The sequence below is a fragment of the Aulostomus chinensis genome, chromosome 9 (genome assembly GCF_037954235.1).
Source record: "Aulostomus chinensis isolate RoL2024-O1b breed Wild chromosome 9, RoL_Achi_v1.0, whole genome shotgun sequence".
Classification (NCBI taxonomy): domain Eukaryota; kingdom Metazoa; phylum Chordata; class Actinopteri; order Syngnathiformes; family Aulostomidae; genus Aulostomus; species Aulostomus chinensis.
The window spans coordinates 27,172,998-27,186,156 of record NC_141328.1 but is presented as its reverse complement, the minus strand read 5'-3'; the positions used below and the strand labels follow the sequence as shown (position 1 = coordinate 27,186,156).

The following is a 13,159-nucleotide window of genomic DNA, read 5'->3' as shown; positions in this document are numbered from 1 at the left end:
TATCATCCACTCTATGTGGTGCAAACTTTGTACGAATGTAATGAAATGTTTGAAGTGTCATTCGTGTCTGAGTGGAACTTATCATTATTCCTTAAAGGTGCTACTGAGATACACTGAATAATGGCCAGAAAAAGTGTTTTTCAGTTTCAAGGTTCCACTTTTTTTTTTTCACTACACATCTTTTTTTTCTGATTTGAAATAAATATGAACACCAGATAACATGATAAGATTTTTCTGGAGATTCAGTTTTTGAAGCTTTAGTGTGTGTGATACCATTTTTTTTTGAAAAAAGATTGAAGTACGTGATTTATTTTGTCATTACCTTTGACCACTGATTATTTTACAGAACTACTGGGATAACCTTTCACTTTTCAAGATAACCTTACACTGCCAGAGTGCCCCACACACAGTCTTAGTAAATGTAGAGGTTCGGCTGTGTTTGTATTCAACGGGTTTTAATGGGTTGCATTCAATTTGTGGTGTTCCTGCAATTTCATTCAGACCTACACGGTGAATTCGGTCATAAAATGTTGTTAAGTGTCACCTCAGCATCACAGGCTGAGCCATAACTCAGTAAACAGAGTAAGACCTAAGACCTGGATGTGTACCATGAGATTTTTTTTGGATCAGACATCTGGTGGAGCAGAAGGTCAAGCTGCAGGTTAAGTAGCCTCATAAAATGCCAGGGGAAATGGACTGGATATGTATTACAAGACACATTTGGTAGATGGCACGAGGTCAGGTCATGAGTGCCAGACCATGTGAGCCATTAAACATCTATTTTGGCAAACACTGAATCACTATCATATATCAGCAGACTAAGGTGAACAAGTCTCCATGGCTTCTTTCATGTTTGACCCTCAGCAACGCGGCTGGATTAGGGCACTATCAACAAAAATAGGAGCTGTATTCTATCTTTAGGTGGGCATTTGCACAGTTATGGGGGGGATGGAGGTTCCTGCTCTGTGAGAGTAAGCATGAAGCGTTTGGAAATCCAAGGTGGCGGGTGGTTGGGATTAGATTACTGTAAGCTACTACAGCTCACAGTAACAAGATATATTGCTGGAAAAGGGCTGGCCCACACGCCGGATTAAAACGCCAGGCCAGTAGGCCAAGTTCACTACTAACTTTTATATTCCCCACCAGGGATACCCCGCACTAGTAATTTCTTTTTATGTGACCCCTAGCTAACAGGTCAGCATATCCCTATGCCTCACACACAAGCTGCGAGCTAAACTTCAAATGTGTGCTTCTGGTATCGTAGACGTTGCTCACAGGTTTTAACAGACATCAGGTTTGCTTTGAAATATGATTAATACTTTGTTTTAGTGACTGAATTACGAACAACAATTATATGTCTTTATATTTTGATCATAATGGCTTCTACTGAATTCTGATTCAGCCATACCATTAATGGCCTCTCACGTTGTCTCGTGTTTTATAGCAATTTAATCCCTGTTGATGGTTAGGTAATGAATATTGAATTTGGGAAGATATCCCCCGAGGGACACTTGTCAGCTGTCAGATGAACATGTGTCTGGACTAGTTGGTTGGATCGATTCTATCGATTGGCCGGGTCTAGTCAGTCCATCTCTAGTCTGTATTTTTAGTCATCCATCACATCAATACTATTTCATTACACAACCTGTCCTAACAGAAATGACAACCAAGATCATCTCAAACCTGTTCCTTGATAAAAATGAGCCAAGAGGAAAACACATTTCCTGAATCTTGCTAACTGGTTTTACCCAATGGTGCCCCCTATAATACTGGGATAGTTCACCAATGTCTCTGACTGAATAATAAGGACAAGGCTTTTATTAATCCACATTGAGCTAAGAGACAGGAGATGGTTTCTCAAACTTTGGTGTGGTTCAGTTCTCAATTCCACTGGGAGGTCATGTGATCAGGGGCGTTGGTTTGTCTGTCTCTCTGTTAGCAGGATAACGCTCAAGATAGATTTTGTTGAAATTTGGTAGAACGACAGAACTTAGGTCGAGCAACAACTGGTTTGAATTGTCAAAGATGTGGAACCAGAACTGGATCTAAAGATTATTATGTCTTATTGGCTTGGTGAAGGAATAAACTCTAATCATGAGGAGAAATTTAAAAAGAGGGCCTTGAGTGTAAAGGTGAAAAAAGGAGTTCAAGTTTATGTTTTACTGGGTGTAATAAGTAATAAGCTATTTTGGCCCATGATAACAAAAAAGATATTTTTTAGGTAGAGCAATAAAACATTGGCCATGAAAGTTTTTGTGCCGACCTTTGAGAAGTTAAATGGTCAAAACAAAAACAGTTGCAAACCAAGATTAAAACAAAGAGAAAACACGAGGCAATTCAACTGAACAAAAATATTAAAGGAGAAGTTTCATAATTTATAGAATAAAGTGTGGATTATAATATTATATATCATACATTATTACTATATGTTAAATACCACACATCATATATTGTAATATTAGTATAAGAGATATCATACTCTAATTACATATCTACTCTATATCATCCTCTTCACTTATATAGATATGTGACTTATCTGACTACATTAACAATGGATCAAAATATTAAATATAAAAATAGATCAACAATGCCAAAAAAGCGCCATGTTCGCTTGATGTTTGTTTTGTACGTGTTCCTACATACTTCCACACAGTAAGTCATGTATGGAAGCATGAGAGAGCAGTACAATAGATAAAAAGAGTTCCAATTAAAAAATTCATTTCTACAGTATAGATCTGATTTTTGATATTTTAGTTTTTATTTTATTTATATGTGGTTTTTACTGGTAAGTTTTGGGATTTATATCTGCTTAATGGGCTACTCAAAGATGAGACCTTCTATGAAACATCTTATCTGCAGACATGTTAAACACCAAATATTTTGGTTGGTATTTGTCACCCTGCCGTCCTGACAGCAGCTCCAGTGTTGCTAGTCCTGTGAGTGTGGCGGGGCTGAGCTGAGCTGGACCAGTCTGGGATGACTGGGTTGAACCAGTCTGGTTTCTGCTGCCCGAGTTATGCTGTCTGTGCAGGGTTTTTGTTCCAGCCTGACAGGCACCCACTGTAATTAACTCCATGGATCACCCTGCATGCTCACTCACACAGACAAAAAGTGATGGGGGGAGAGATGGAGGGTGAGAGAGGGAGAGAAGGTGGGAGGGAGGGTGGGTGATAGACCATCACATATAGTAGCGTATGTTCACACAGATGGACAGAGAGAACGAGTTCAGACAGAGACATACAAACATTTCTACGTCAGGGTCAGAGAGCAAAATGGAAGACTGATGCAATAACAAGGCAGATATATAGCTCTGCCCTTTTGGGTGTAGAATTCCCTGGGAAAGGGAGAGGAAAGAAGAGAGATGGTGTCCGCACCGTGAACTTTAATTACCCACTCTTTCAAGCTGCTTTTGGACAGCTAATCCCCTGGCTTCCCCCTCTTTGTGGACAGGAGAAGAGGAGCTAGGTGCTCCCATGCTGCAGTCTCAGAGAATATTAGAGATAGCATCAAACAGTTTCAGGCTACTAATATACAGGCTGTCTTGAACCTGGAAGCATTGCAGTAATGGTATTATGATAATGCAATGATTATCTTCTGAGCCTGTTGTTTCATCATTTGGACCACTGCTTCACCGGAAATGACTTTCACGATAACAAGGGTGTGAAGAACAGGGATAAATTGAATGCACCAAATAGAAAAAATATTCAACAAAAATATTATGGCTTTCATCAAAGATTGAGTCACTGCATTCAGGACAGCTGGGACAATGAAATAATGCTGGAATCAACTTCAGTAGTATTATCACAGCAAACCAGTCATATCATGCCATTATTATTCTGATTCATTCTAATGTCATTTTACACTGAAACACAGCTTGGGTGAGGTGGATTACACCGTATCAGCCAGGTCATGTGACAAGACTCCTTCAACAGATGTGTGAAAAGACCTTCGTGTACTGCCTGTGTGCATGTGGTAACTTCGTATTAGCTACACAACTGCTCTCTGGGAGAGATGCCATGATAATCCACTGTTTGGCTCGTCGACCCCCCCCCCCCCCCCCCCACACCACCACCACCACCACCACCACCACCAGCTTCTCTCTTTACTTTCTCACACCCTCCCCTTCTTCTCATTCCCCTGTTTCTATCTCAAAGGACTTTTTCCTGTCTGTTTGCAGTACAGAATATAACCAGACAGGACAATATGCATAAAGAGCAATAATAGTCTCAGTAATGTCTGACTGATGGAGACAGTAATGTCCCCAGGCTGTGTAAGCAAAAAAAAAAAACAATAAAAATATATTTTCCTGAGCTTCTGGTGAGGCATCAAGGGGAGTGGCAGTGTTGAGGGATAGTGCCCAGACAGTCTTTTATGTCCCTTCAGTTTAGGTCAGCTGTACGCCTTTTATAGAAACAAAGAAAGACGAGTGGCAAACCACGTCAAAAATTTGAGAACTGAAAGAAATGTGGATAAACATGGCGAATGCCCTGCAAGTTAGCATTAGCGCTGTTCATGCTGAGATAAAAGCCATCTGCTCAAATGGGAGAATGGGAGATAAAACTGTTTTCATACCACTTCCTCTGTGGATATTAAAGAACTTTAGCGAGTATTTAACCACAAAGTAAGTTAGACATCAATTATTAAGGAGTCTTGCTGTAATCTATCTCCATTCTTAGCACAGTGGAGCCCAAAAAAATTCAAGTCATGGGTCTGGAAAACCCAAAATTAAAATTCACAATCAGCATATCTAATCAAGTTCACATTTCTTTCCAACATAGTTCTCCCATGTAACCAGTCTAGAAGATGAAGAACTAGTTTTCAACGATCCAAATAAAATATGATATATAAAATATGATTTGAATGTGGCATTTGAGTAAGGACAATGATTACCTGAGCCACAGAAAACAGAGGAAGCATTGCAGTAATGGTATTATACCTCCTGGTACATAGAAGATTGGTAAGTGAAGACGCTGTCATTTAATATTTGACCTTTTATCCTCCAGAATGCTGAAAATTAATTTTGCTGGGTCCTGCAATCCCAGCAAGCTCTGGGCTGACATTAGAAAAGAAAAGTAATTGTCACCGTGCCCTTCATTTTCATCTTAATAAACATGGCTTTGATTTTCTCCATCCTGGCCACCCGAAAGGAGTTATTATTCATGATAAAATTATTGTTTTATCAGATATCAAAGGTTTGCTACAAATTTTCAAAAAACCTGAGTAAACCCAGAGTAAACAGCAGTGCTCGTCTTCTGCCTGAGGTAAACCACAAAAAAGACACAATGGTCCACTACTTGGAGCTTAATCAAGGAAGTGCATAGAAGACAAAACACATTTTGCACACAACTTCCTCAGTTTCACAGCTACAAGTATGCTACCCTGGAGTGCTTTGGGATGATTTTTTTGGCAGCTGAGCACGTGTCTCCAAAAACATTAACAGAAAAAGCTGGAGGTTCACCAGGAGCTGGGGCAGTGAGATAAAGCAAGAGTCAGAACACAACTGGTGATGAGGGGTTGATTCTCTAGGTGTTCGAGGAAAACCAAAAAAGGTGATAGGGCAAATCTGCTGCTTGTTAGTCCACAGACAGGCCCCGATCTCAAGGATTAGTCGATGCTCTTGTTTTGGAATTAGCTCCAAACCAAACACATGACTGACTTTTCTCACACAAAGCCAGCAGTCAAATCAGAGGGCTTACCATAACACTGCGCTCTATTGTGGGGCCAACAGTTAGAGGGGTGCATTTCTTCTCTCCTCCACAAGTATGTCTCCCACTCCATGACATGTTGCATTAACACCATCTAACAATGTTGCCCATTACTTCTAAGAATCACAAGTCTGATAGGAAATTCTGTGTGACGACTGTGACTGTGCTCTGCTCCTAATTCATTACATTTAGATTGTTCCTCCCACCACAATGCATGACAAAAACTTTGTACCAGTAAAGTTCGCCGTTGTTACACCATTTTCTACAGTGCTCCTGTTTGCTCTGTGGTCAGAAAATGCAACCCATTCAGAGCCCCCCTTTAATATGGTTATTACATTCATATCATTACATTACACACCAGACCAGACTAAACTGTGTGTGTGGAATGGCCTGTACCCTCAGCAATCGCATAGATCCTACAAAGCTAAGGCCCTGTTTAGACCAGGCATTAAGATGCGTGAGTGATCCAATCACGGGTGGACATGTCTAAATATGGGTGTGAGGAACACACTCAGGATGCACTGAGGACAAATTCAGATCTGATCAGCGTGACCACATTCAGAGGTAGTCTGGGTAACATCTCACCTCATCAACCGATGTCTTCTGTTTAAGCAGAAATATGCGCACGCTGCAGCATTTTATCAGTGTCTGATCATTTGAGAGGCCTGCAGAGATTTCTTACACGTGTTTCAAACATCTTGCCTGTTTTGGTTTGTCGAGAACATGCAAAGGAAAAAACCCAGACCATATTGCTTTGATTTCTCTCATTTCTACTTTTAATTCCAATCTAAAAATACTTAAACAAGCGTGCCACTTGCTTCAATGTTAAAAATAAATCTAGGTTGTCCCAACAGCACTCAGTTCATCCAAAACAAGACAGTCGCAACTTGAATAAACTAAAATGTCATTCTTCTGCAAAGTAAACCTGATATGGACACTAGGTTTCATCTCCATGATCCAGTCACATTTTTCACTTTGATCGCACAATGCCTCATGCCTTTCAATGTGCTACATTTTCAGTTTACTAGTTCTTGTTTTTAGTATTACTGTATTTGGCTCCTTTTTCACCAGTGAACACAAGCAGATGAAGATGGGAGTCCCCTTTGATTTGAAGGACCTTTAAAAATCAGAATAGCGAGGTCTAAACATCTCTCGGTTGCCACACATGCAATAAAATCTACGATTCCTCACTGATGCAATTATATAATTTAATGTTATCATACATATGAGTCCATTGGGACACAAATCCAAAAACAGCAGAAAAGGTTACTTGACTAGCTTCACTAATTGACTGGTCTGGTTTCACTTTGGAGTGTTCATCCGTCTCTGTGAGGTGACTTTGTGATGGGAGCTGATACTGTAGCTCCACGGTTTTACAGAAGGTGGAGAAATCAGTTCAGAAAACCTAAAATGCACCCAGGTGTCCAAATACTGACTCCATGTTTTTTATCACTTGGTGCTGGTCTCTGCCTCCAACTGTTATATCTCCTGTGAAATTAGCCTAGCATGTACGGTAGCTTCGTTGTGAGCGCCAAGTCATTGCTCCCAGATGTAAATGACACTTTACCACTTTATCTTTTAACTGTTGCCAGAAAATCAACCATGAACTAATAATTAGCTTCGAATTAGATTATGCTCTGTCAAGAATCTTCTGCATCTGCATCACGACGCATCTGAGAATCTAGAAATTTCAACTCTGTGACTGAGCAGGGCCTAAGAGAAGTTTTAGCCGGATTTATGATACTACATTTTCAACACAGTGTCTTAAAAGCAAAACGTAAAAATAAATATTTCCTTTCATATAAATGAATTCATATAATCCAGGTTCTTGCAGGATGCGCTGCTTCCTATAGGACACCCTATCCCAACTAGATGAAGCACTGACAGCCCACAATTCTATAATTCATAACAGTCCTAGAAAAGACAGAGCCTCCACTTTCACTTTGTACTGTCACTCAACTCTGAGGGATGCTCCTCCTTTTCACCCCAGTCTCCACTGAACAGCAGGCACACAGCATGAATGGCAAGCTCACACACAAACCGGCTGAGATTTGAAGATTTTAGTAGGCTCCTGGGACAAATCTAATGTTATTCATTTCAAAAAAGCTACATGAGATTTATAGTTCTCCAAAGCACAATAGTGTTTCCTGTAAAACACTATTTCCACTTACAGCTTCAGTATGTGACCATACATGGTCTGAATTCTGTAAGTGCATCAATCACTTTATATATTCTAGTTAGAAGGTAATTATACAAGCTAATGCAGACATTATCATTGTGATAGAATATTTGGCATTATGGTGAAAGAGGACTATGTCTTACCTGAAGTTCACACCAAGCCACCTCAACCCAGGTCTCAGTATCCAGGCCTTTGTACACAGTCTTGAAGGCTCCGCGGCCCAGTTCGATGTCAAACTTGAGGAACCTGCCTCCAGGAGAAGTGGCCACAGCTTTCATCTCTGCCTCCTCCTCTTGCTCGCGGTCCCTTTCTTTTCCCCGTTGAGATGGTGAGGAAGAAGAACCATCTTTGCCAGGCTCCTGGCTGGAGCTGGGACAGGATGGGTCATGGCCCAGCGCAGCACAGGATGCAGCCCCTTGCTGCTGGGCTCCACTGGTCAAGACTGAGTCAAAGGAGCATAGCTCCAGGTGGGGTGCACTGTGGGGAGCCTCTGAGGGAACATCCAGCTCATCCTCCTCCTCACAAATCTCTACACTCTTCCTGAAGAATCGTTTCTCCCTCCTCAGACATTTCTGGCCAGTGTCGATTGGCAAAGTGGGCGTGGATAAGGAAATGGGTCTGAGTGAAGTCTCCACACCATCCTGGCTAGTCTCCCCCCCCCCTCCTCCTCGAATTCCTCCATCCTCTCCTGTTGCTCTCCTCTCCTGAGTCTGGGAGGAGAGGAAGTCCGAGGGGTTACTATGTGTCCTTTCCCTTTCTGTGTAGGCCCTACCCTCCTGGTCAGTGTCCTCCTCCCTCTGTCCATCAGGTTTCTCCGAGGAATCCTCGGTGCCTGTGGGCTCTCCTGGGTCAGTAGCCATGGGGGATGGCTATTCCCACTCCTCCTAGACCTCCCCCTCCTCCTCCTCCAACCCTCTTCTCCTCCGTCAGTCCCCGTCTCTCTCTCTTTCTGTGGTCACTCTCTCACTCTATCTAATCCACCAAGCTGAGGAGTGCAGGTGTCTGAAGGCTGGCCTTGGTCAAAATGGTGACCCTCTTGAACCTCTCTACCTCAATCCACCTTCTTTTCCTTGATGATGTGCAGTTGAACAGGAGGATGAGACCACAGGAGAATAGTTTATGTCCGCTCTTTTCTTCTCATCATCTCCTACATTTTCTTCAGAACCCACTTGGGGGCATCACTAAACACAGACCACCACATGTCCTTCAACTCAAAACACAAAACCAAAATAGTTTGAAGCCTTGTAAGGGACCTGTAGTCTTTTTCTTAAAAATTGCTGTGTGAATATCTTCAAGTAAACCCTGCAAGAGAAGAACAAAAATGGAACATAACATTAGTATTTGAACAGTTAAGAGGAAAAAAGTGATATAGTCATGTTCTTGCCACACTAAAGTATTTCAAAAGTAACCCATGAAGGACACATATTTGTATGCGATGTACTTGAATGGAAATGTTAGGTTTTCCATACTTCGGAGGGATAAAATAGTAGTACAGCCTAATTACAAACCAGTGGGCTGTCAGAATAGCCTAGGCAGTCATTTAAGAGCATTACCAAATGTTACAGGAAATGGATATGAAATGCTAAAATACTCCAGGAAGAAAATATGGAATAATTCTATAGTTGTTCCTCCAGAGAATTCAACTGATTGTATAACTTCTGCGGATTAATTATACGCTCACTGCATGGAAAAACACTCAAAACATGGGAGAAAACTTGAGTAGACTTTAAAGACTTCCAGAGATTGCAGTCATGCCTCCAGTACTCCAGGGTTAGATTCTGTTGAAATGTCCATAAATGCCCCCCCCCCCCACCCCCCCGAAGCATCTCACCAAAGTGACCTAAGCTAATTAATTTGATGATCGCGGCGAACTGAGGCAGTAACAAGTGCCCATATATGGTAGGGATATCCCAGATGATAACAGCACAACCATTTAATTTGCTAAATTTGTCAAACAAAAGACCGGCCTTTGTTATGTGCTCAAAGGATATCCAGATTCAAGATTTCATCATCAATCATCAAGCGCATGTTTATCTCTTGTCTTGTGACCATGTTGCACTCAGCGGCTCCATTAGTGAACAGAAAGCTGCAGTGAGAAGTATGTGATCCTGACCATAAATTATGGATGAAGAACTATGGATCGGTTCAGTTTGAATAATTCACATGCAATGGAATTGCCAAACTGTACTGAAAGTATACTGGAAGTGTACTGGCAGTGTGATAATAGGAAGCTTTAAATTAGCTCTTAAAATTAACCCCTTGTACCATAATGTTGCTCACACAGGTGGGCGTCATTCTGTGTGTTCTTAACCTCGCTACCACTCTCCATCTGTCCCTCGGAACAGACAGCACCTCCTCTGCTGTCTGTGGTTGCATCATTGGACACCAGACTGCGTGACGTTAGTTTTGCGCTAATATCTAAATGACAGCTGCCAATTGTGTGTTAAATAAAGCCTGAATTCACCAACACAGCCGAACTTCAGCAGGAACAGAAAAAGACTGAATACCAACAAGCACTGCGCTGAGGAAATTTTGCTACAGGGGAGTTTAATGGTGCAGTAAATGGAAAGTTTAAAAGTGCAGTCTGGGTCGGCAGATAAAGCTCACTTTGCATATTAGCTCACCACTCAACACATATGTCTTTACAACAAAATGATTGGGTCTGTCAAGGGCCATGAGGCCAGTAGGTGCCCCTGTCCCAGGTTCCAGCTGAAAGGATCCACAAGGAGCCTGCTTTCTGTGCTCTGCACTTCCAGACAAGCCCAGTCAAAGTCACAGCAGCGAGTCTAGACTTTTTCTTCCATTTTAATGAGCAAAGCCCACCGTGATCACTGGGGGCTCGTCTATTGGCTCACTGGAGCTATTATCGCTTTTATTAAGCGGTCATTAACACTCACATCAAGCCTGTTGCCTCTCCAGGCTCAAAGCAAAGCAGTCTGACGTGCAATGCTAGGAACTGTCAGTCAAACTACAAGCACAATAGGCTGATAATGGACCAACTGCTAAGACGCTTCTGAAACACATGAATGAATTCAAGTTCAGCAACATTCCCGAGACATAGACACATGCTCTAGGAGACAAACTGTAATTAGCTTGTAGCAGGTGGCCTCCCACCACACGTTGCATCTTTCATCACATATTACAGTGATACTTATAAGATTTAGACATTTGGTAGGGAAACCATTTATAGAGGAAATGGATGAGATAGTCTGTGTTAGGCTAATCCAGGGATTGAATGAGAAAAACCTTTAGAATCATCGTGATTTGAGCAAAAAAAAAAAAAAAAAAAAGTGCAAACTGTAAATTGTTTTTATACAAACTAGTTCTGCCATGTGGCCTTGGCCCGCGATGAAACCTCAGATATTAAAGCCATAAACACCTTTAGAGAACCTGGACAGAGAAACACTTTATAATGTACATGTATACATTTGTCACATTGCCCAAACCTGTTGCGGTATGGGCCTAACTAACAAATAGTCTTTTTTGGTTGGTTAAAAAAATCAATTCAGAAATGTTATTAAATAATATGAAATAAAGGGGTGGGGACCATCAGATTTTGTGCACAGCTGTCAAATAGTGCTGCAGGATTTGTGAAAAAGTCATACTGCGATAGCTGCGTACAATATTGCAATGGCATTATAATAAACGCATAGGATCATGAGACTTGCTTTTTTACCGAGATAAACCCACACAAATTAATGAAAAAGTTATCAAAGTGTGTTACAAAACAACATTTTTCCAAATTAGATAATTCGCACTGACAAGGAAAATTATAAAAAACAAAAAAATACTGCAACATTTGTGCTTATGAGATAAAAATAGTAATGTTGCTTTATTTTTAATCTTTTTGTGGGAACATGATTGCACATGCTGCAATTGTGATTTGATTAATCGCACAGCACTACAGTCAACCCCCCCCCCCCAAAACAGCTAATTAAAATGATCCTTGAATCACAAAACAAGCAGCAAATCCTCACACTTGAGTGGCTAGAATGATTATTTTTTTTACTTCATGAATGAATTCACAATCAATTAATATATGTAATGGCTTAATTTTCAGTGACCTATCTCAATCCAGAATCACAATGAATCTAAAGGACAGACAGGGAATATCTGTGACACACATAAATATGAATAACTAATTTCCACAGGTCGAGGTGACCTGGAGGGATTACAGTCTCGTTTACAGTGGGTCTAGAAAGGTAAAGGCTAACAGGATGTGGGGAACATAAAAGGGGAAAAACAACAGGCGATAGAGAGAGGGAAGTTGCCCTTTAAACAGGAGCTTATTCGCCCATGTCCCTAGGGCAAGGAGTTCCCATGAAAGCCACATACCGGACAGAGTTATCACAGTACATCAAACACGTTCAACCCCATCTCTGTCTCTCACACCCGCCCAGTCTATCTTCCACACACACAAATGCAGATATGAGACACACACCAGCCGGCTAAAACAAACTTTGTGTTGCACTCGACCCCTTTTATCCTTGCCTGATCTTTAATACATAAACAAAAACAATCGCACACACACACACAAGCACTAAATGCATGCCTCATGTGCCCTTTCAATGAAAGAATGCCGAGAGGAATTTCCTGACACCAGCCAAATGACCAAGCAACTGCCCATGCGGGCAACTGTGGTAAACCAAAGTCGAAGATAATAAAACCAAAGCCGCAGCTGAAACTATGACATCTCGCTTCGACAGCAAAATGCTTCCAGTGTGTAGCGTACATTGAATTCACATGTCAGAATCATTGTCTGCTCATTTTTTCTTTCAGAGGTGGAATACATGAGAACTGAACATCTGACGGGCTGCCCTCCAGGCTTCTGTGAGGCTCCTAGGCGGGGAGAACACCTGCAGCTGCCTAATCGTTTTTGAAATGCGCAGGGAAAATCATTGTGACACCTTTGCTTGATGAAGGCCAAAGATGGGATTCCTATTCTACTGTCCAAACCCACTGTCGACCACATTTGTTTGTGTTAGAACTTTTTGTTGTTTGTGCTCAAATATTTGGAGGAGACGGCTAATTTATCTGCGACACAGGCAGATGAAAAAGCAGATACAGACGCCTCACACCTTCTCCACAATATAAATATGACAAACTCGTTGGAACTCTGCTTCCAGCACTTTTTTGCAGTCCCTTACTTCATGGGGATACACGCATTAATCCCCTGGAACCAAACTGCTGCTGGAAAATTAGGCAGGCAGACAAAGGAAGAGCCAGGGGACTGTGTGTGCGGGGACATGTAGATGAAAAGAGTGAATAAAAAGTG

General features: G+C 41.5%; 1 protein-coding gene across 3 annotated transcripts in view; it reads right to left on the bottom strand.

Annotated features, from left to right (window-relative positions):
• Window positions 1–13,159, bottom strand: part of wnk3 (WNK lysine deficient protein kinase 3) — a 41,837-nt gene that overhangs the window by 23,425 nt on the left and 5,253 nt on the right. For all 3 annotated transcript variants that reach the window (XM_086214728.1, XM_086214727.1, XM_086214729.1), the window contains exon 2: window positions 8,028–9,186. In XM_086214728.1, the coding sequence (XP_086070854.1) occupies window positions 8,028–8,744 (717 nt within the window). In that variant the 5' untranslated portion in view covers window positions 8,745–9,186. The remainder of the gene's footprint in view (window positions 1–8,027; window positions 9,187–13,159) is intronic.